The following is a 22,856-nucleotide window of genomic DNA, read 5'->3' as shown; positions in this document are numbered from 1 at the left end:
GTTCAGTCCGTTAGGCGTCCGACTCTTGATTTTGGCTCGGGTCATGATCTCAGGGTCATGAGATCCAGCCCTGTGTGAGGCTCCATGCTGAGTGTGGAGCCTGCTTAAGATTCTCTCTCTCCCTCCCTCTCTGCCCCTCCCCCTTCCCACATATGCTCTCTCTCTCAGGATGAATGAATGAATGAATGAATAATAAAGTGAGCATTTCATGATACCATTTATCTCCCGCGTAGGCTTATTAGCCATAATTTTTTGGATAGGTATATTTGGTTTTATATTTGACGCTTCTTTAACTTGCCACAGTCTACCGTCAAGTAATATTGTACTACTTCACATGTAGAATTAGAATCTTACAACAATATGCTTCTATTCCCCCCAGTCCCTGTGCTATTATTGTTCAAGAAATTAATAATTCCACATAATTTATACTCCACAATGCATTGTTATGAATTTCTGTTTACACGCTTAATTAATTCATAAGGAATTTTTTAAAAAAATAAAAAGTAAATATTCTATTAATATCATCATATTTAGCATCTCTAGTATTGATTATTCATTTCTAAAGAACATATTTACATGTACTGCCATTTTTCTTGTACCTGAAAGGCATCCTTTAATATTTCTTGTAGTGCATACCCAGTGATGATGAATTATTTCAACTCTGGTAAGTATGAAAAAACTTTTAATTCAACTTCACTTTTCTTTAAAAGATTTTATTTATTTATTTGAGAGAGAGAGAGAGCGAGAGCACAAGAGCATGAGCAGGGGGAGGGGCAGAGGGAGAAGCAGACTCCCCGCTGAGCAGGGAGCCCAACGCGGGGCAGGGCTCGATCCCAGGACCCTTGGGATGGCGACCTGAGCTGAAGGCAGAAGCTCAACCGACTGAGCCACCCAGGCGCCCCCCAACTTCACTTTAGAAAGATATGCATTGAGTACAAAATTCTGAGTTGATAGCTATTAATTATTTCACTATTATAAAGATGGTATGCCACTTTCTTATAACTTGCATTGTTTCTGATGAGAAGTTCTCTGTAATTCTTACCTCTGGTCCTGAATGGTTCTATATTTTTTCTGGTTTCCCACTTTCTTAGGAGTGAGGGGGAGCAGATTGGAAGAATGTCATGAATACACACCATGCAATATCTGTGCATAGGCACTTTGGTAGATCTTCAGTGCATGCATAGCAAAGCAAACACATCTTAAAACCATATGGCTCAGTGAAAAAAACGCAGATTTAAAAAAAATTTTATACCATCATGCCTCTAGCCATGATGGATTTACAGGAACCCGATTTACTCTCCCACCGAAATATCTGGTAAACCAAAACAATTATAAAGCTTTACCTCATGGCACCACAGGCAACAACACAGGACAGTGATCCCTGAGAGAAGGGAAACTAACATGGTGAGCCCTCAGATTGCCCAACTCCCCCAACTTCTTGCCTGGATAGAGTTTGCAGGCTACAGCACGGGAGAGATTGAACACAAACAGAGCCCAGTGGAGAACCTGAGCGAAGGAGACAGAGTTGAGAATTCCGAGAGGCCAACGTGACTAGAATTTGCTGGAAGTAAGGGAGAGGAGAGCCACACGGAGAGGTAGTTCTGGAGAGCTGCGGAGGTTTCCCGTCAGGGTGCAGTGTATGAGCAAGGGGGAGTGGTGGTAGCGGACTTCCATTTTCTGCAGTGAGTAGTTGTGAGGATAATGGTGCCACTTACTGAGATGGTGAAGATGGGAATTTTAAAGACAAGAGAGACAGGGAGTGTGAGTGTGTGGGAGGAGTAGGTTTACCAAGGGACTGGTTCTAGACAGACTCACTATGAAGAGCCCTCGAGACATCCAAGTGGAGATGGCATGTAGGAGAATGAATATATGGATTTGGATCTCAAAGTTGAAGTTCAAACTGGGGCTGTAGATTTTGGAGTTATTAGCATAAATAGTTATATAGCATTGAGAGAGAGAGAGAGAGAGAGAGGCTGATATAAAAACAAACGTAACTAAAGCCCACATCATAAGAAAAAAGACGTAGCTATGTATGGTGATGGATGTTAACTAGACTTACTGTGGTGGTCACCTCGCAATATATAAAAAATTTGAATCATTATGTTGTACACCTGAAACTAACATAAGGTTATATGTCAATTATATCTCAATTTTAAAAAGGCGGAAGAAAGGAAAAAAAATTTAAAATAATAAAGCAAACAAACAAAACGAATATAAGAGTCCACTATGGTTTTTGTAAAAAGCACAGGTTCAGTTTGAGATGGGAACCTAGTATTTTCTATTAGCACTGAGCAGTTTGTCAAGGCTTTCATTTCTAGGGTCTGGTCACCTCCCACAGAAACGTGTTACACAGGAAGGGCTGAAGAGACACAGGCTGCTGACAGCGGAGGTTGCTATGCAACAGCTGAGGAAAGCCATCCAACCAGCCAGAATTGACATTGGTCACTGGAGAGTAAAAGCTGTGGTCCTAGCAATAGCGTCCATTCATGCACAGGCGTCCCGGAGAGGCTGACATTAAAAACAAATATAAGAGTCCACCATGGATTTTGTAAAAAGCACAGGTTCGATTTGAGTTGGAAACATAGCATCTTCTCCCTCCAAAGCAGTTCCTCCAGTCACTGTGGAAGCATAGCAGCATGTGTTGGGTTGGCTAAGTGCTTCCTGTGCTTCCCATTTTGCATATTGAGAAACCAGGCTCAGAGATGTCCAGTGACCTGAGCAGGCTCACACAGCTAGCAACAGACTGGCCCATAACTCCAACCCTGGAATTCTGAAGACCAGCCCAGCTTCTTTCCACAAGACCACAGCTGCCCCAGGCCCCTGCCCTGGAAGGAACCCGGGCAAACATTTGCACTGAATCGGGGCTTGCCATGGTTCAGGGACACAAGTGCCTGATTGTCCTGGCTGCTCCAGCGGGCACCAGGAAGGCCTCAGGGGCAGCGTGTTCGTGCCACTCACAGCGAAGAGGCCTGACAGTTGGGGCAGGGAGTGGACCCTAAGGAGCAATTCCCCCAGCTGGATGGACCCACCTAGAGTAGGCAAGGGGTGGAGACGGGGGCGGGGGCGGGGGGGGGCGGGGGGGGGGCGCGGGTCTCTACCTCTGTCCTGGATGCAGAGCTTGAGCTTAGGTCTCAGACAGCACAAACTTTGCTTGTTTGGGACAGGTGTTGGCAGGGCAGGAGAGGTGTGTGGGGGGGGGGGGGTGCGGGGCGGGGAGTGGATCTGTCGCTCAAACTGGAGAGGGGAGCCTGCCTCAGTCCCCAGGCCAGCACTACTGGGACATGGGGTTTGGAGTCAGGAAGATTCAGGACCACATATTGCATTTTCTGTTGACTGGTTCTGTGGCCTTGTCTATTCATGCGGTGTGTCAGTGCTTCAGCTTTCTGATCTGTAAAATGGGGATGCTGACATCCACCTCCCAGGGCTGCCTTGAGAGGAAGACCAGCCCCAGCGCAGATAGTGCTGTGATGCCCAAGCTGCATAAAGAGTAGCTGGGGAAGCAGATGTTCCCATTGTGTCTGGGGGCCTTAGAGATGGATGGTGCTGGGGAACACAAAGGCAAGTGGCATCCTCTGGCCATTTCCATTCCCCTTGTTACATACAGTTAGACACCCAGCTAGAGACCTCTGTGTTTGTGACCTAGGGGTCATGCTGGGGAAGCCAGGCATAGTGTATTCCAGACCACACTGGAGGAGCTTAGCGGGAACGGGGAGGGCAGGGAAGAGAAGCATTTGTGCAAAAGGGCGGGGATCGAGGGTAGATGATTGGGTGGTCCAAGTGCACTACAGGCTGTGAGTGCGCGCGCCTCGGGTCAGAGGAGGGGTGAGGGGTACCTGGCGGGAAGGAGAAAAAGCCCCCCACCCCGCCCACCCACTCGCGGAATCGCATGCGCACTGGGGACCTGGTGGAGAGGGCTTTTGTTGGGAAAGCGGGCGGGCTGGAGGGGTCCGCGCATGCGCAGGCTGCCCAGCCGCGGGGGGTGCGCGGAGAAAAGGGGCGGGGTGGTCGGAGCTGCTGTGCTGGCAGCAGTAGGCGAGGGCGCGGCTGCGGGGTTCCTGGTGCTGAGGACGGACGCCATTGGAGCCCCAGGGAAGGTAAGGATCCAGCCTCAGACCGGACCGGGAGAGGGCGAGTGGAACCCGGCACGCTGCGCCCTCCCCACCCCCACACCCGGATCTGAACAAAGCCCAGGCACTCAGAACCCGAGCCCTATTAGACCCACGGTCTAGGTAGGACCCTCCCCCACCCCCACCCCCACTCCCACCCCACCCCCCGCCGCCCTCTCCCTCCAGGAGACGCAGGGCTCTCTGATCCGAGCCCTACTTATACCGGAGCCCGCGATCCGAACCCCTTTAGCAGACCCGTGTGCTCCCTGCTGAGCTACCTTAGAGCGGAGGCCCTACCCCCACCCCAACCACTCCTAGATCAGTCCCAACCAGCTGACCCCGTTGCCCCCTTCCTGGAGTTGCCATCCTGGGGGTTGAGACCTCTAGCGCTCCAATCCATGTCTCACCTAGTCCGAGCCCCCACCGCCCCACCCCTGGAGCTCCTCCTGTATGAGCCCAACCCAGACCTGAATCAGCTGAACTCCCCCGCCCGGACCTAGCCAGAAGGTCTCCGGATTCAGTTTCGCATAAGCTTTCCGGGGCTCCTGTTGTCTAAGCCCTCTCATGTCATCTGCTCCCCTTTCATCGTTAAATCAAAGCCCTTTGTTTCTCCCTGTCTCAGTGCACATCCCCTGTGGGACTCTTCAGACCCAAGCCCGCCAGTCCACCCCCTATTCAAATCTAGCCGCTGAGATGGGGAGCCTGCCCATCCTAAACTCCCCCTTAAGTGCGGGGTCTCCTCCGACCACCTCTCTCCCTCTCCTAGAGCTCTGTTAGATTCTCTGACAGAATCTAACCCAACTGATACCCCCTCCCCCCGTGTTTCCCCCGTGTTCCCCCCGCCCCCTCCACCGCCTCGTACTGCCTAGTAACCTGATGATTGCCGCCCCCCCCCCCCACCTCCAGAGAGATCCCACTGGATCCTGCCCCCTCCCCCTGAAGAGGCCTCACCCTCCCTCCCAGGCTGAGCTCTCTTCTCCTTGGGACCCCCAGCATGGCTGAGGGAAGCTACCGCATGGAATCGGAAACCTACAACGTTGAAGACATGGACGAGGGTAGTGATGAAGTCGGGGAGGAGGAGATGGTTGAAGGAAACGACTATGAAGAATTCGGTGCTTTTGGAGGCTACGGCACCCTCACCAGCTTTGACATCCGTATCCTCAGAGCCTTTGGGAGCTTGGGTCCAGGCCTTCGCATCTTATCGGTGAGGACCCTGGTGGGCCACCCGCTGGCCCTGGGCCTTCTCCCCCTCCCCCCCGCCCAAGCTGCTGGGGGTGGGGGTGGGGCGGTGGATGAAAGGGAGGGTTGAGTGGGGAAGGACTGCCCAGCTTCCCCAGCCTTCCCTCTCCTGCTCGGAGAAAGGGGGCTTGGGAAGGTCTGGGGGGTGGTGGGAGCTGGCTGCAGGGAGGAGGCTGGCCAGCACAGGGAAGCATGCTGGGAGCACGGAGAGCTGTCTGCCTTCCCCTACCCTTCTCTCTGGCCTTACAGAATGAGCCTTGGGAACTGGAAAACCCTATGCTGGCTAGGACTCTGATGGAGGCATTTCAGCTGGATCCAGAAACACTTGCCAATGAGGCTGCTGCCCGTGCCGCCAACGTAGCCCGCGCGGCCGCCTCCAACCGTGCTGCTAGGGCCGCCGCCGCCGCCGCCCGTGCCACCTATAATCAGGTGGTCGCTCAGCGCCCGGTGGCCACAGACCCGGCTGCAGGACAAGATACCCAGCCCGTGACCTGTGCGGCCCAGGCTCAGGCAGCCGCCCCTGAGACAACCCGTGCTGCTCCGCACGTCTCCCAGATGCTAGTCAACAGTGAGGTGGCCGCCCCGGGGGCTCCGGCCACGTCCACACAGCCCCAGACGGCCTCCCAGGTGCAGGAGGCCGCTACCGAGGGCCCTAGTACCGCCCGTGCTTTCGCTCAGGCTCCCGGTGCTAGTGAGATGGATGCCACCCGGCCCAAGACAGCCTTCCTGGGTCAGAACGATGTCTTTGATTTCACCCAGCCGGCAGGTGTCAGTGGCATGGCCTTCCCACGCCCCAAGAGACCCGCCCCAGCCCAGGAGGCTGCCCCAGAGGGCCCCAGTGCCGCCTCTTCGGGGGTGCCCCCGGCAGCACCTGCCAGGGAGGGGGCAGCCACCCGGCCCAAGACCACCAAGTCCGGAAAGGCTCTGGCCAAGACTCGGTGGGTGGAGCCTCAGAATGTTGTGGCAGCCCCTGCCACCAAGGCCAAGATGGCCCCGAGCATCCCTGAGCCCGAGGGTGCAGCTGCCACCGCTCAGCACAGTGCTGAGCCCTGGGTCAGGATGGGAGGCAAGAGGACCAAGAAGGTGAGACCTCCCTGCTATCTCCAGCCCCCCTTGCTCCCCTCCGTTCTCTGCTCAGTCCTCTTCTCTGCCCCCTCCCCTCCCTTCCCCTCTCCCCCTTGTCTCAGCTTGTGCGTGTTTGTCCAACACAGTGCGGTAGCGTGCTCTGACTGCACGAAGCCTCTGTCCTCAAGCCTGGAGGGAGAAGAGGTTGGCTCAGTGCCGGGCACGTAGTAAGCACTCAGCACACGTCATCTGCTGTTTGTACTACTTGACTTCCAAGTACCTGCTCTGGTTAAGATGTGTGCAGGGCACTTTTGCTCGGCCAGCCTGGTAGCCCTGGGCCTCTCCTCTCTCTCACGCTATAGTCCAAGCACCTGGATGACGAATATGAGAGCAGCGAGGAGGAGAGAGAGCCTTCTGCGGTCCCACCGACCTGGAGAGCATCGCAGCCCCCATTGATGGTGCGGGCTCAGGTGGCTCCCCGGCCCCCAATGGCCCTGAGGTCCCAGGTACCCTCAAGACACGTACTGTGCTTGCCACCCCGCAACGTGACCCTTCTGCAAGAGAGGGTAAGAAACCTGCCTTTCCCCCCATCTCCCTCTTCTCCTCTCCTGTGGGCCAGTTCTTGGAGGTCACCCATGCCTTGATCTACCTGTGTGCTCCTCCTTCTCCAGGCGAATAAGTTGGTGAAATATCTGATGATTAAGGACTACAAGAAGATCCCCATCAAGCGCTCAGGTGGGCAACCTGGGCCCCCTCCCCGAGCTCTGCCCTTCCACTGTCCCGTCCGGCATCAGATGTCTCCACCGAGCACGCCCAGCTGATCGCTCCATTGGCACAGTATGGGGGGGGGGGGCGGGGGGTCCCGACGGTGCTCCCCTCAGCAGGGCTGACCGAGGGGCTGCTGCAGCTCTTTGGCCCCTGCTCAGCCCAGGTGCTCTCTCCACCTCTCTCGCCTCTTGCAGACATGATGAAGGACGTCATCCGGGAATACGACGAACATTTCCCTGAGATCATTGAACGAGCAACATATACTCTGGAGAAGGTGGGCAAGTGCCCGGGCAGCTCACTGTGGTACAAGAGCTGCAGGGAAGCCTTGAGCCCTGCAGCCCCTTGAGGCCCTCTTTCGGTACTACCTGCTCTGGGAAGGCTTCCCTAGCTTCTCCTCCTGGGAGCGTCCACTGCGTACTTGCTTCCCCGGAGGTTTCCTCTCCCTCAGATTCCTTCAGTGTCTCTGGTCTCCTGAAGTGGGTCCTACTGCTTTGGCCAGTGCCAGAGCTCCCACAGGGCAGTCCCTCTGCAGCCTCTCTTCTCGAGCCTTCCCCATAACTTCGGCGTCCCTGCCGAGGGAAAGTTCTAACGGGGAACTGAGGGACTGCCTGCAGGGCAGGCAAGTGTGGGTTTCTGCTCTCATGTGTTTCCTCCCCCACGTAGAAGTTTGGGATCCATCTGAAGGAAATTGACAAGGAAGAACACCTGTACATTCTCGTGTGCACACGGGATTCCTCAGCTCGCCTCCTGGGAAAGTAAGAAAGGGCAGGAGGGTTGTGGCCTTCCTCACTGGTGCCTCCCCCTCCCCGTCCCCTCAGAGAAACGGGAAAACAGGGCTTTGGTGCCTGGCAACGGCTCCCACCCACAGGTAGTGGTGCCCGGTGATTAGGGGATGAAAGGGGAAGTGGCCTGGGGTGAAGCCTTGCTGCTCTCAGGACCCCCACGTCCACCCCCCTCCGCCCGCTGCCACCTCCCCGCCCCATCTTCCTAGGAAAGCAGGCTCCTTGTTGCCTGCCTCCTCCTGCTACGCGCCTGGCCTGGGCTTGGCAGAGTGATCCTGGGGGAAGGAAGCTTCCCATCCAGTGTAACTCCCGACGCTTAAAGGGCAGGGAAGGTCTGGATGTGCCTCCGGACACACTGTTGCCAAGTGGTGGCTCCCCGTCTGACCCCATCCTGGCCGGAACTCTGGGAGGGAGTGTTCGCATCCACATTTGAGGCGTGAAGCGATTCAGTCTCAGACAGAGGAATGAATGGTCTGCATGAGAGAGCAAGCCAGATGTAGAGTGGGAAGAACCGCCCGGTAGCCCAGCCATCCGGGAAGAGCTAGTTGGGTGAGCCAGCCCTAGTCCCTCGGGCAAATGGCTGCTGGACAGGATCCCTCTTCCTACACCTTCAGGACCAAGGACACTCCCAGGCTGAGCCTCCTCTTGGTGATTCTGGGAGTCATTTTCATGAATGGCAACCGTGCCAGCGAGGGTGAGTGGCTGGACCCGCAGCTGGGGGGTTGCCCACAGTCCCAGCTTCGTGTGCTAAATTCTCGTGGCTCTTCTCCCCTCACAGCTGTCCTCTGGGAGGCACTACGCAAGATGGGACTGCGCCCTGGGTAGGATTGGGCTCTCGGCTCCTGCCCCTCGGTGTTGTCCTTGGGCACCGATGGCCCCAGGGTGGGATTAGCCTGGGGGCCTAGTGCAGGGGAGTGGACCTCCTGGCCTGGGCAGAGCGCAGAGGGTCCCACCGGGGTGCATGGGGAAATGGTCCTGAACTCTCAGCCCCTCTCTGCTCCATGTCCCCTCTCTGTCCCCAGATGGGACCCAAGAGAACCCATCAGAATTAGGGGTTCCGATCACACCCTTGCCTAGGGCATCCCTGACATGTGGCCCTATGGCCCCTGCTGCCACCCCAGGCCTCCATGGGGATGCCCCCCCCCCCCCCCACAGTCTGGGAAGCTGTCCATCCTGCTAGGGAGTGCTCCTGCCCACCTCCGGGCACCGCCCCTGTGTGTAGTCATGGATTCCTTTCTTGGCCCTCAGGGTGAGGCACCCATTCCTTGGAGATCTGAGGAAACTCATTACGGAGGACTTCGTGAAGCAGAAGTAAGTAGTGGCCAAGTTAACTTCGTCTCACACTCGTGCACTCCTCGTGGGCTGATGTGGCTGAGCAAGCCATTCCCCATGCCAGATCTTAGAGCCAGAGGGATGGGTGTCTCTGGTGTGGGGGTTGGGCGGGGTACGTGAGTGTTGGCGGGGAGGGAATTCCAGCGCAGCCTTGGGGAAAGGGAGTCGAAGTCGGCAGAGGACACGGCGCAGGGTGTATTGGAACCACCGTGCCATTTGGTACCTGCCCTGTAGGCGGCTGGAGAATGTCTCCCGCTTTACATCCCGGGAACCTGGGGCTCAGAGAGTAGAAGTCTTGAGTACGGCCCCGGCTGCTAAGGGCCCCATTTGGTCCCGGAGCCCAGCCCTCCTAACTTTCCGGTCAGGCCCAGCCTGTCCTCGGTCCTCGGAGAACACACGCGTGCGCTCACACGGGCACAACAGACTGGCCCAGACACGCGCATGCGCGCACACGCAAAGTGGGGAGTACGCACGGAGTGTGCCGCTTTTCTCCCCTTTCCGATCCTCTTCTATGGCGGACTGTCCCAGGGTTCCGCCAGGCGGTGGACGGGAGCCTGCGATGGAGTGTGCTCATAGCAGGGGGCCTGAAGCAATGGCTCCTGGGTTTACAACACAATCCAAGGGGGATCTGGGTTCATTGTGACAAGGGGCGTGAAACTTGGGGCCTTCCTACGAACAGATACCCGACACGTGTCCCACCCCGCACCTCCACGTGGCTTCTTCTGGGCAGGACCAGTGGCCTGAGGCTTTGTAGGCCTCAGTCCTGGAGGCAGAAACCCTGGGAGTGAGCGTGGGAGTGAGGCATGGGCCGGAGGGCCGGAGGGCCGGAGGGCCGGGACAGTCCTCCCGCAGGAGCTGGGCTGCAGTATCCGGGCTGGGAAGGGCCTACCCGGGAGCCCCTGGTGCGACGACAGGTCTGCCTGGCTGGAAGCAAACGTTTCTCTTCCTCTTGCATTGAGGTACCTGGAATACAAGAAGATCCCCAATAGCAGCCCACCCGAGTATGAATTCCTCTGGGGCCTGCGAGCCCGCCACGAGACCAGCAAGATGAGGGTGCTGAGATTCATCGCCCAGGTAACAGGGGAGCCTCTGTTTGGGGCCAGGCGGTGGGGTGGGAGTTTGGTGCTTGCCATACCCTCTCTGTTTCTTGGCTACGGCCTCCCCCTCAGGCTGTTGGTCCAGTGAGGATCCAGACAGGTTCCTAAGTAGGTCACTTACCCAAGTTCACAGGTGCAGTAAGTGTGAGGGATGGGGTGAGGCCCCGGGGCTGGCACGGAGTCATAGGAGAGTCGGATTCCAGTGGCCTCGACTTGCCTCGTGACCACGCCCAGCCCACGGGAGGGCGTACGGCAGGAAGCAGGTGCTCCGTGAACGTGGGGTAGCTGTGCGCATGGTGTCTGTTACCCCACTGCAGAATCAGAACCGAGACCCCCGGGAGTGGAAGGCTCATTTCTTGGAGGCTGTGGATGATGCTTTCAAGACGATGGATGTGGATATGGCTGAGGAACATGCCAGGGCCCAGATGAGAGCCCAGATGAACATCGGGGATGAAGCTCTGATTGGACGCTGGAGCTGGGATGACATACAGGTGGAGCTCCTGACCTGGGATGAGGATGGAGATTTTGGCGACGCCTGGGCCAGGATCCCCTTCGCTTTCTGGGCCAGATACCATCAGTACATTCTGAATAGCAACCGTGCCAACCGGAGGGCCACGTGGAGAGCTGGCGTCAGCAGTGGCACCAACGGTGGGGCCAGCACCAGCATTCTAGATGGGCCCAGCACCAGCTCCACCATCCGGACCAGAAATGCCGCCAGAACGAGTGCCAACTTCTTCTCCTGGATCCAGTGAGATTTGCAGTGGATACCTGAAACTCCGAGGGAGGGGGTGGGAAGGGGCTGTGAGAAGTCAAGTCGGGGGCAGGCCTGGGTGGTGCAGTGGGGGAACAAGGAGTTGTGAGAGACACTTGTTTGTTTCTTCATGTCTCCCCCACCCCCACCCCCCCCCCCCCGTCTCATGTCTACTGATAGTTCTGCTTTTGTGTCTTGTGTTACAGACAACGCTGATGAACCGCGGCCGTCCCTCACCAAGCCGGAGTGCCTCCTCGGATCCCTCCTTCACACAGCACTCTAGGCAGCTTCTACCTGCCCATCCAAGATGGCATGCAAGATGAAGCTCTCTTTGCCCTTCCTGCTTTTGTTGTGTGCTTTTGTTGTGCGCTTTTGTCGTGTTTTCATGTTTTTGGTATCAGTGTTACAGTAAAGTTGCAAAATTACTTGGGACGTTTCCTCCTTTATTTGCGCACGTACCTGTGCACGTGGTGCTCTGAGCGGCACGTGGCTGGGGGCTCCGACATGGACACTGCCCGCCTCTGCCTGGAAGGCAGCAGGTGTGGGGAGGGTGCCGAGAAGATGTGGAGAGGTGTCAGCTGAGTGTCCAGGCCATGAGTTTCGAGAGGCTCCTGTCCGCATAGTGACATGATTTCCTCCACGGTACAACCGCAGTTAAGACGCCAGTGGTGGGGGCAGTGGCAGGAAAAGGGATGGCGTGGAAGGCTGTGGGTTGGTGCCACTGTCCCTCCCACCAAGGAACAGGGTCCACAGACATCCACCAAGACCCACCTCCTCCACCCCATCTTTGGAGGCGCCATCTTGGAGCCCTTCCCTCCTCCTCCACACAACTTCAGCACCTCATCCCTCCCTCAGATGGAGCCTCAAGGACAACGAGATAGGCCTCGGCGACATTCTCTCCCCTCCAGCAGGTTGAAGGAGGAGCCATTATTGCCCACAGAGTAGGTTCAATGAAAACAGACCTCGACAGCCTGTGACCCTGACCCGAGGCCTGTTGGTGGGCTCCGGAGCTCTTCTTCACTGGGAACAGGGCCGTCCCCGTGAAGCCAAGGCCCGGGCCTATGTCCTGGTGTCTTCAAGGGCCGGGTGGTCCCTGCAGGAGTGGGGCTGGGACTGCAATTCCTCCAGCGGACGGCAGTGAGAGCAGAGACGCCTGGGAAGGGCTCAGTGGCAGGCTGGGACAGTGTCCGGAGCTCTGTCGGCTCCCTCAGTGATGTCCACACTTGGCAGGACGAGGCCCCAGGTTAAGAAGTAGGAGTGAGTCGGGTAAGGGCCCCTGCACCCCATTGCCTCTTTTCCCCGAGAAGAGGTTCCCTTCTCTCCCCCAGACTGGGCTCCTGACCCAGATCCAGGCCCATGATTTCACAGGCCCAGTGAAGAATGAAAAACGTGGGCCCCCTTGCTCAAAAATGATGAAGAATTCCGAGAGAGCCACGGCTTGGGCTTGAACCAGGTGTGCAGCCCCTCCGCGCACAGGGTCCTATGGGGCTGCATAGGTCACACCCCCAGGAAGCTAACTGTGTAAGGTTTCCTCCCCCTAAAGTCGGGCTTCAGGTGGTTTCTGCCTTGCTGGCCACTGCTGTGGTTTCTGCCTGCCCGGCGGCTGGGTCCCTGCTTGGCCACGAGGACACCGTGATTCCGACAGAATTTGAGTCCCCTTCACCTTGGCTTTACTGACGCATGGTCTGGGATGTGAGAGGGATGAAGGATGCCTGGGAGCCCAGTCCTGCGGTGACGAATGATTCGAGCCTTTTCTGGTCCTCTCACCCTGGGAACCTCCCAGGACCCTGCTGGTGCCCACAGCAGGCACAGGCCTTTCCATGGATGAGGGTGCAGCCACTCACCCAAGGCCACGGGCAGGAGTTTGAGCACTGGGTGCAGAGGACACCTGAGATACGGCCTCTCATCTGGAAAGGAGGAGAAAGCAGCTCTCAGAGACAGACCGGGTGCCAGCTGGTGAGGGTGCCACCTCCCCAGGCCTGTGGGCTTGCAACACTCCCCTCTTCCATCCTCCTTTCCCCTGGCTGGCCTATCCAGGTGGGGGGTAGGGGGATGGGGGGTGGGGGTGGCGGGCTTCCCCAGAGTCGGAGCCGCACTCTGCACTACTCAACGGGTAGTTGAGAGCAGGGTGGGCGGGGAGGAAGAAAGCAGTGGGGTGGCCTCTGGGACAGGGAGGAAGGAGCGCCCAGGGGAATGCTGACAGACTGACTGGCAGGCAGGTCACCTGGGAGGCTGCCCGCCTGCTCCCTCACAGGGCAAACGTGACACCAAGGCAGGTGTCCTTCCTGGGACCCCAACCCAAAACCCTTCAAGGCTAAATGCATGCTCTGCCCACCGCAGCCGGCTCCCACTGCCTCGGAGGGGCTCACAGGGTCGTGAGAGCGACACCCCCATCTCTCACCACTCTCCAACAATAGCCACCCTCCCCCAGCCAGGCTGCCCTTACCACTTCCCATCTCCCTTCACCGGGCCAGATCCAAACCCCTCATGGCTTCCCTGCCCCCAAGGCTCATCCTGGGCTTTCAAGACTCCCACCACCCTCCCAGCCTCCTGAGACATCAGGTTTGGCGGTATCCTGGGCATCCATCCCGCTCCTCCTCCTCCTCCTCTTTGTCAGGCCCTGGGGCCCGGTTCTCTGGGTGCAAGACCTCATTCCATCCTCGCTGATACTCTGCGGGGGCTACTGTTCCCCATGGCGCACGTGGCAAAATGGACCCGGAGAAGGGAAGTGACTCGCCTGAGGTCTCTGTCCTAGCTCTGCCACCACCTGGGCAAGTGACCTTGGCCCAGCCTTTTCTCCCTCTGGCCCTCAGAGTTCCCACCTGTCACAGCACAGGATTGGGCTAGATAGATATACTCTGAAGGTGCCCCAGCTCTGAGGTCCTGTGGGTCTGCTTTCCCAGTCCCAGCATCTCTCTGGGCCTCAAGTTTCCTCGCTGAGTAATAGGGGGTAAGAGCATGTACCCAGCACTGCCTGGCCCAGCTCCCAGGGCGGCTGGGCGCAGCTGGCGTGGCCTGCGCATGAAAGAAGGTAGGAAGTGGGTAAAGCAGTGGGAGAATGACAGGTGCATGGGCCCCTCCCCCACTCTATGCGTGTCTGAGGTGGGGGTCCTCTGGAAAGCACCTGAGGTTGACACCCCTCCCTGACCCTCTGAGCCCCGTGACCTCGGGCAGGTCACTTCACCTCTCAGAGCCTCCATCCCCTCATCTGTGCAGTTAGGGTTACTTACCCTGCTTGCCTCACGGTCCCAAAGACAGTACCGAGCGGTAGAGATTGGAAGTTATCGGAAATCTAGTAGCACCCCAAACCCCATCCCCTTTTCCAGTGAGGAGACTGAGGACCAGTGAGGAGACTGAGGAAATGACTTGACCAATGTCAAGTTCTCAAGTTCCCCGGGTTTCAACTTGGGATGACTCCATATTACAAGTGCCCTTTATTTGGAAACCAACATCATAGAAATGATACAAACCTGCAGGACATCGTACGCTTCAAATATGACTTTGGACGCTTCCCTCACAGCCTCACAGTTTCCCAAGATGCCAGCACTTCAGCATCCACGTCAGAAACGGGCTGTCACACCTGAAGGTGACACAACAGTCCCTTGCCAGGCTTCCTGCCTTGGTCTGTGGTTCAGCCAATACATGCAGTTTTATTTTGTGGTAGTTGACATGTCTACGGGTTGCAGAACTGCAGAAAGGAAAAGCAGCGTGCATACCCAATGACCACAGGAAAGAAGAAAATTACAAAGACAGTGGGGCTAGAGTTGAGGAGGATACGGAGCAAAGCAACTCCCCTACAGTGTCCGTGGATGTCTGAATTTGTACATGGCCTTGGAGAAACTTTAGAGAATTACAGCATGTTGCTTCCTCACGCTGCCTCGAGGGAGGGGATGTCAGAGACAGGTTCTAGGTGAAAGTGAGCCTTCTGAAAGCAGAGAGGGAGGAAACGGAAAGGTGGAGCTCTACTACCACTAGCCCATTGCCTTTAGCCAGGAATCTGAGATGCCTGAGAGCTGGATAAACATGTGCCTTGCGGAAGAGCTGCAGTTGCTAACTAGGCTGTAGCCTGTCTCTGAAGCTGTCTAGGAAACTTTGGGGTCCTAGCCACTGGAACGGGGACACCGTGGAGGACCCCTACGATCAGGCCACCCTCTCAAATCTCCTCCTCTTGCTTTTTTCCCCCTCCACCTGAAAGAGGGGCACAAGGCACAAGGTTGGAGTGCAGTGGGGGCAAAGGTAAGGGCAAAAATCAGTGCAGAAAGACGTTTCCCAGGAGATGGAGTCCAACCAGTGTACTTTCAAATTCTGGTTCTGAAGCGCGCCTTGTTCACCTGTGCGGTGGCGGGGGTGGGTGGGGAGGAGAGCCTGGCTAGAGCCTTCTGCTTGGGGCCCACAAGTACAACCTCGGAACAGAGGTGAAAGGCCCTGAACGCTTCCATTATCACAGGTGTCTGTTTGGCCGTTTAGCCACCTGAGCTCCTCCAAACCAACGTTCTCTTTATCCGCTTTACTGAGGTTTAATTTACAAGCAAAATAATGTCCATTTGGGTGGACAGTTCCATGGACTTTGACAAATGCTACCATCCATGTCACTCCCACCCTAATCAAGACAAAGAACAGGTTCACCATCTAGTGGTGTTCCCTCGCATCCCTTCCCAGTGACTTCCTACCATCCACATCCAGCCTTAGGCCACCACTGACCTTCCCTCTATATCACCATGGATTAGAATTCTCTCCCCTACAGTGCGTTACACACATAAACATGCAGTATGTAATCTTCCGTGTCGGCCTGCCTTCTATTTCTCTGCTTCAATGCTTTGGATATTCATCCACGGGGTGGCACGCATCAGGAGATTAAATCAAAACGGCGGGCACCTGGGAGGCTCAGTTGGCTAAGCACGTGCCTTCGGCTCAGCCCATGATCTCAGGGTCCTGGGATAGACCCCAGGTCAGGGCTCTGTGCTCAGCAGGGAGTCTCTTTTTCCCTCTCCCTCTACCCCTCTCCGCCCACCCCCCACCCCACCCCGCTCCTCCTCTCCCTAGCTCTCGCTCTCTATCTCGAGTCAGTAAATAAGATCTTTAAAAAAATAAATAAATAAAATAAATCAAAATGGCCCCTATTCGCAACCTGATTGTCTCTGTTGAAATCGTACAGCTATACAAAAACGTCCTAGAACTAATAAAGTAATTCATCTAGAGTGCAGGATACAAGACTAAAACACACAAAAAAATCAACCACATTTCTATACACTAGCAAAGAAGTGTTGGAAAAAGAAATTTACCACTCAAAAAAGAAAGTCAACTCTTGGATGTGAATCTAACAAGTGATGCCGGGTACTTATATACTAAAAACAGCAAAACGCTGGAAAACCAAACAAAAGAAGACCTAAATAAATGGAGGAACATACCATGGTCATAGATTAGAATATTTAACATAGCAAAGATGTCAATTCTTCTGAAGTTGATCTCTGGACTTACTGTAATTCCAATGAAAATCCCAGCAGCAGGATTTGTTGTAGACATAGACACAAGCCGATCCTAAAGCTTATGTGGAACCTAAAAACAAACACACAAACAAAAAGAATAGCCAAAAAAGTATGAAAAAAAAATAAATGTGGAGGAATCACATTACCTACATTTAGAACTTTTCAACAAATGTGTGGAAAAAACTGGATCCCCATCTAAAAGAAAAATGATCTCACATCTTATACTAGAACTCACTAGAAAGAAATCTTAGATGGAAATCAAGAATATGAAACTGTAAAACGTTTAGAAGGAAACGACAAAATCTTTGACCTGGGTTTGAGAAAGATGTTCTAGGTAGAACAACTCCACCCTGCCACCACCGCGCCACCTCCATCCCCCCACCCAGCCTCGTTTTCTTTCTGTGAAAAATGCTGTTAAGGGTTTGAGGAGAAAAATCTCAGGATGGGAGAATGTATTTACAATTACCTAAACAACAGAGGGCTTGTATCCAGAGTAGATGAGGAACTGCCAAAACTCAACAGTAAGAAAATAATGGAAAAAATATTTGAAGAGATACATCAATAAAAAGGATATATAGGTGGCAATTGAGCACATGAACAGATGAGCAAACTCACTGGCTCTCAGGCAATGCAAATTAAAACTATGGTGAGATGGCAGTATTCCTATATTAAAATTGCTGAAATTAGAAAAAGCAAGCAAGCAAAAAAAAAAAAAATCCCACAAACACGTGACAATATCAAATGGTGTTGAGGATGGGCAACAACTGGGTTCACCACATGTTGCCGAAGGGAATGTAAGGTGGTACAACCACTTTGGAAAACTATGTTATTGCTTTTTCTAAAGTTAAACATATACTTGCCCATATGACCTAGCAATCTCACCCTGCAGTATTACTCCTAGAGAAATTTCAACTTGAGTTCATACGAAAACCTGTAAGTGAATGTTTGTAGCAGCTCTGTTCATAAACACCCCAAACTAGAAACAACCCAAATATCCTGCAAAAAAGTGTATTCTTTCCAGACAATTAAATACTATTCAATGGTCTAAAGGAATGAAGTATAGATACAGTCAACAATTTGGATGAAACTCAAAAGCATTGCGCTTCGTGATAGAAGCCAGGCTCAGAAGGTTACATTTTATTTTATTTTATTTTTTAAAGATCTCATTTATTTATTTGAGAGAGAGAGAGACTGAGAGAGAGAGAGAGAGAGCACGAGCAGGGCAGAGGGAGAGCGAGAAGCAGACTCCTGGCTGAGCAGGGAGCCCAGTGCAGGACTCCATCCCAGGACCCTGGGATCATGACCTGAGCCGAAGGCAGACGCTTAACCGACTAAGCCAACCAGGCACCCCAGAGGGTTACTTTTTAAACGGTTCCATTTATATGACTTTCTTGAGATGACAAAACTATCATAAAAGAGAGCAAGTCGGTGGTGCCCTGGTTAGGTGTGGAGAAAGAGCGTGACTACAAAGGGATAGCACCAGGGACTTCTTGGGGGCTATAGAAGTGTTCTGAATACATATTGTGATGGTGGCTACAAGAATCTATACATGTGTTCAAATCTCTGGAGCTGGAGGTCCAGAAGAAGTCTACATCACTGAATTTAAAAATACAATTAAGGAACTAATGGCAAAAAAGTTTTTTTCAACCAAAAAATTATTAGAATTGAACAGTAGTGTACTGCGCTTACAGAAAATATTGAATACATTCTTTTAGGATTAAGGAACACCATACCAAATGTCAACCCAGATGAACACAAATGAATGAATAGCTATAGACATGGTAAATATAGGGAGGGTTAATTATTTTACTTTTCAAAAACTTTCTTTAAAAGTTAACTGAATGTTGGGGTGCCTGCTTGGCTCAATGGGTTAAGCGTCTGCCTTCAGCTCAGGTCATGATCCCGTGGTCCTGGGATCAAGCCCCGCGTCAGTCTCCCTGCTCAGCGGGGAGTCTGCTTCTCACTCTCCTCCTGCCCCTCAACCCCACTCGTGCTCTCTCACTCTCACTCACTCTCAAATAAATAAATAAAATCTTAAAATAAAATTAAGTTAAATTAACTGAATGTTGGGGCACCTGGGTGGCTCAGTAGGTTAAGTGTCTGACTCTGGATTTGGGCTCAGGTCATGATCTCAGGCTCCTGAGATTGAGCCCTGCCTTGGGCGCCTTGCTCAGCAGGGAGTCTGCTTGAGATTCCCTCCCTCTCCCTCTCCTTCTTCCCCTCCCCCTACTCACGTGTGCGCGTGCTCTCTCTCTCTCTCTCTCTCTCTCTGTCAGGTAAAAAATAAATCTTAAAAAAAGTTAACTGAATGTTTAGAAAACCAAAAACAATGCGTTGTGGGGGATACAATGTATATATAAATAAAGTCTATGGAAACAAAAGCAAACAGATGGGAGTGTAGAAATTAAAGCATACTATATAAGTTTTTCCTTTGTACGTGAAGAAAAATTTTATCATCGAAGGTGAAAGCCCTAATTTTAACTATGTGTAATATAATCCCTACAGGAACCACTTACATATAAAACAAAAGGAATAAGTATTAAACCAAGATAGAGATTAAAATTGGGATACTGAAAAATACTTCAGTTATGCATAAGGGGGTGAGGGAATTGGGTTAAAGAAAGAATGAAAAGACAAATAAAGGAAAGAAGGAAATAAAAGAAGGAAGGAACGAAGCAAGAAAGCTAGAAAGAAGGAAAGAAAAAGAGAAATAAAGCTACTCAAAATAAGAGGATGAAGTTAAAGCCAATCATACCTATACTTAAGCTAATTGTATATGTTCCAAACTTTCCCAATAAAAGGCCCAGATTGCTAGGCGGGAGAGCTGCAAGACGCCGCAATATGCCATTGAATAGAAACTCACTTTTTTTTTTTCATTTTAAGTTTTTCTTTAAAGTCTTATATAAGATTACTCTATCCCTGTATCTTGTCAATGTTTCTTCCTCCTGTTTGCAGCTTTCCTTTCCTACTTGTCGAGATTTGGCTTTACCTTCAAGGATCATTTTGTGGTTTTTGTCTAGTTTTAGTCTAGTGGTAGCCACCTTGCTAGGGTGAACGGACAGTCGTGCCGTTCGCCTTCTCACGCTGTACTCATTCAATGTAGATGACGTGTTTCTTCCTGTAAACCTGGACTATTTTGCCAGTTTGCTGGCCTTGGTCGTGTCCTGGCACAACCTGTACCTCATCATCCTTTCAGGTGGGCATGGATCGAAGGTTGTACTTCTGTCTCAGCCCTTTAGAAAGACAGGAAGGCCTAACCTTCCTGCGAATGTGGGAGGGTGCACTGAAATGCCTTTTCTGGTTCTTGCTCCAGTCGGAAGTCACAAAGGGATTGAACTTCATGTTGGCTGCCGGCACTTCAGTGATGGCTGCAAAAGGCAAGAGTGAAACTCGCTCTAATATGGAGACAGAGCTAGGTTAAATGCAAAAGGGTTGAAAAAGAGATGCCATGGGAACATGAATTGTAAGAAAAACAGTTCTAAAAGTGGCTCAGTTAAATTTTAGGACCAGGAGTGTTACTAATGATACACAGGGATATTTAATAATGATAAAAGCATCAATTAATCAGGAAAACGTAATGATCAGGTGCCCTGGAAAATAGAACTTTAAATTTCATAAAGTGAAAACTGATAGAACTTAAAAGACATAAACGCGAATCCTTTTAATAGTTGGAAATTTCAAAAATTCTCTCAGCTTTTGATATAGCAAATAGAGAGAAGGTCAGTAGTTATAAAAAAGACTTTAACAACGCTATCAGCTAACTCGACTTAATTATAGTACATTCCACCCAATAGCAGTAGAATACACACTTTCTTTAAAAGCACATGGAACATGCACCAAGCAGGAGCCTATCACGGGTTATAAAGTAATACTCCATCGGAGAAGAAGGACTGAAATCCATGTCGTGGGTGTTCTTCGGGCACAATGGAATTAAACGAGAAATCTATAACAAGAGGATTTCTAGAGAATCCACAAAACTTTGAAATTAACCCACGGACTTCAAAATAACACAGGCCCAGAGACGAGGCACTTAGGGAAATTTGAAAGTCATCTGTGTCTATATTAGGAAAGAAGAAAGGTTTAACATCAATAAAATACAAAACGAAGATGCTACAAAAAGATGTAAAAAACAAACTGAGAGGAAGTAGAAAGAAGGAAGCAAAAAGGCTATCAGAAGCTGACGTTCACATGTGGAATTTAAGAAATAAGATGAACACAGGGGAAGGGAAGGAAAGATAAAACAAGAAAAAACAGAGAGGGAGGCAAACCATAAGAGACTCTTAACTCTAGGAGAGGAACTGAGGGTTGCTGAAGGAGAGGTGGGTGGGGGGATGGGGTAACTGGGTGATGGGCATTAAGGAGGGCACGTGATGGGATGAGCACTGGGTGTTATACTGAATGGATGAATCATTGAACATTACATCAAAAACCAATGATGTACTTACTATACCTTGGCTAACTGAATTTAAATTAAAAAAAAGAAAGAAAGAAAAGAAAATCCGGTCCCAGAGACGGAGAACATTTACATAATACAGAACTTTCTTGTGTATCTGTATATATAAAAGTCTCTTTCAAGTCAATCAAGGGAACACATAACTTGTTTTAAACATGGACAAAATACTTGCACAGACATTTCCCTAAAGACGATACATGTAAGATAATTAAACACATGTGAAGCTGCTTAAAATTATTAGTCAACAAGAAAATAAAACTTAAAACCGAAAGGAGATCGCGTACTACAACTGCCCGAAGGGCTACGTCCAAATGGCTGACAATGATGACAAGGCCTGGTAAGGTGGAGCCACTGTGGTTTTCATCCATGTCGGTGTAAAGACGAGGCGCTTTTCAAAAAAGTTTGGCAGATGAGATCGGGCGCGTTCAGGGTGGTATGGCCGACGATGCGGCTAAACATGCTACAATGTACAGGACAGCCTCCCACAGCAAAGAATTCGTCAGTCCAGACTGTCAATAGTACCACTGTTGAGAAATCCTGTCACCAGGTTACACATAAGCTAAGTCACTAATGCCAAGATTAAAATTCTCAGAAACTAGGTAGTCTCTGAATGTTAGCCAGAAACCATTCAATTCTAATAAATTGTTCAAAAACAAACAAACAAACAAAAAACCCAAAAAAGTTTGGCAGTTTCTTACTAAGTTAGGCATGCAAGTACCATGTAGTCCTAGGTATTTAATTCAGAAAAAGAAAAGCATATGTCCACACCAAACCCGTATGTGAATGTGGGTAGCAGCTTTATTCATAATATCTCCAAACCAAAAACATCCTAAACATCCATCGGTTGGTGAATGGAGAGCAAACTGTGGAATAGCCATACAAAGTATCAAAGACAAACAAACTGCCAACGTACACAATGCTTGGGCATATCAAAAGTATTACATGGAAGACTGGAAACCGTATACTGCATGCTGTCGGATTCATTTGGCATATAATTCTTGAGAGGTTAAAGCTCAAAGGAGCCAAGGGAGCTTGGTGGTTGCCCACAGCTAGAGGTGGAGCAAGGAGAGTGACTTGGAAGGCACAGGAGGGCACTTTGCAGGGCACTGGAAATGTTCCCTATCTTGACACTGGTGGTAGTTATACACATGTTTCAGTTTGTCAAAAATCATCAGACTGTACACTTAAATAGGTATAGTTTATTGAATGTAACGTATATCTCAACAAAACAAAAAAATAAACAGAACACAGATGTTTTACGTATTAAAAATAATTGAAAGCAAGAACTGTATTGGATACATCTTCGACAGGTAACACGTGGTGAGGAGAGATTAGTGCATTAGATGATGGATCAGATAAACATATCCAGAAAAAAGTAGAGAGAGAAAAGATGATGGAAAATACAGAATGGGTAGGAAGAGAATCAGTGGATGCAGAGGCTAACACAGGTGTAACATATTTCAATTGGAGTTAAGTGATGAGACGACAGAGAAAAGTGCCTAGGCAGTATTTGAACAGATAAGGGTGTGGTGTTTCCAAAGCTGATGAATAACAGCTTGCTCAAGACTCAAGGAAGACTAAGAATCCCAAGCAAGATAATTCTAAAGTAAACATCTTTTAAACTTTACACTGTCAAACCAAAAAAAAAAAAAAAAAAAAGGCAGTAAAAAGAGAACATCATGAAAGGAACCAGGGGGTCAATAAAAGTATGGGCCTCAGAATAGGACAATGAGAGTGACAATTGACTTTCAAACCTAAACAAGAAGTCCAGAGTGTG

At 51.5% G+C, this 22,856-nt stretch overlaps 1 protein-coding gene, 1 non-coding gene and 1 pseudogene across 6 annotated transcripts; 2 read left to right on the top strand and 1 right to left on the bottom strand.

Moving 5' to 3' along the window:
- The first annotated feature begins 3,954 nt into the window (after nt 1-3,954).
- Nucleotides 3,955-11,565, top strand: LOC123846562 (melanoma-associated antigen D4). 5 transcript variants are annotated; one of them, XM_045878148.2, is made up of 13 exons: nt 3,955-4,094; nt 5,100-5,310; nt 5,595-6,428; nt 6,773-6,976; nt 7,082-7,145; nt 7,373-7,452; nt 7,842-7,933; nt 8,575-8,654; nt 8,739-8,781; nt 9,209-9,271; nt 10,252-10,366; nt 10,707-11,137; nt 11,347-11,565. In XM_045878148.2, exons 2-13 carry the CDS (start codon nt 5,101-5,103, stop codon nt 11,354-11,356), a joined length of 2,226 nt encoding a protein of 741 aa, XP_045734104.1. In that variant the 5' UTR covers nt 3,955-4,094; nt 5,100; the 3' UTR covers nt 11,357-11,565. The 5 variants fall into 5 exon arrangements, with proteins under 5 accessions (XP_045734104.1, XP_045734095.1, XP_064439901.1 ...); XM_045878139.2 differs by having other exon boundaries at nt 5,013-5,310; XM_045878158.2 differs by having other exon boundaries at nt 3,968-4,094; nt 5,070-5,310.
- On the top strand, nt 9,854-9,984 carry LOC123851743 (small nucleolar RNA SNORA11). The gene has a single exon (XR_006792694.1). It is a non-coding gene; the product is annotated as a small nucleolar RNA SNORA11 (small nucleolar RNA).
- A 7,934-nt stretch (nt 11,566-19,499) lies between the features above and the next one.
- LOC123843846 (large ribosomal subunit protein uL24-like) lies at nt 19,500-19,968 on the bottom strand (annotated as a pseudogene).
- Between the last annotated feature and the right edge of the window lie 2,888 nt (nt 19,969-22,856).

The sequence above is a fragment of the Mirounga angustirostris genome, unplaced genomic scaffold (genome assembly GCF_029215605.1).
Source record: "Mirounga angustirostris isolate CCGP_5_RB_7025 unplaced genomic scaffold, mMirAng1.0.hap1 SCAF_33, whole genome shotgun sequence".
NCBI lineage: Eukaryota > Metazoa > Chordata > Mammalia > Carnivora > Phocidae > Mirounga > Mirounga angustirostris.
This window is presented reverse-complemented; position numbering and strand designations above follow the sequence as displayed.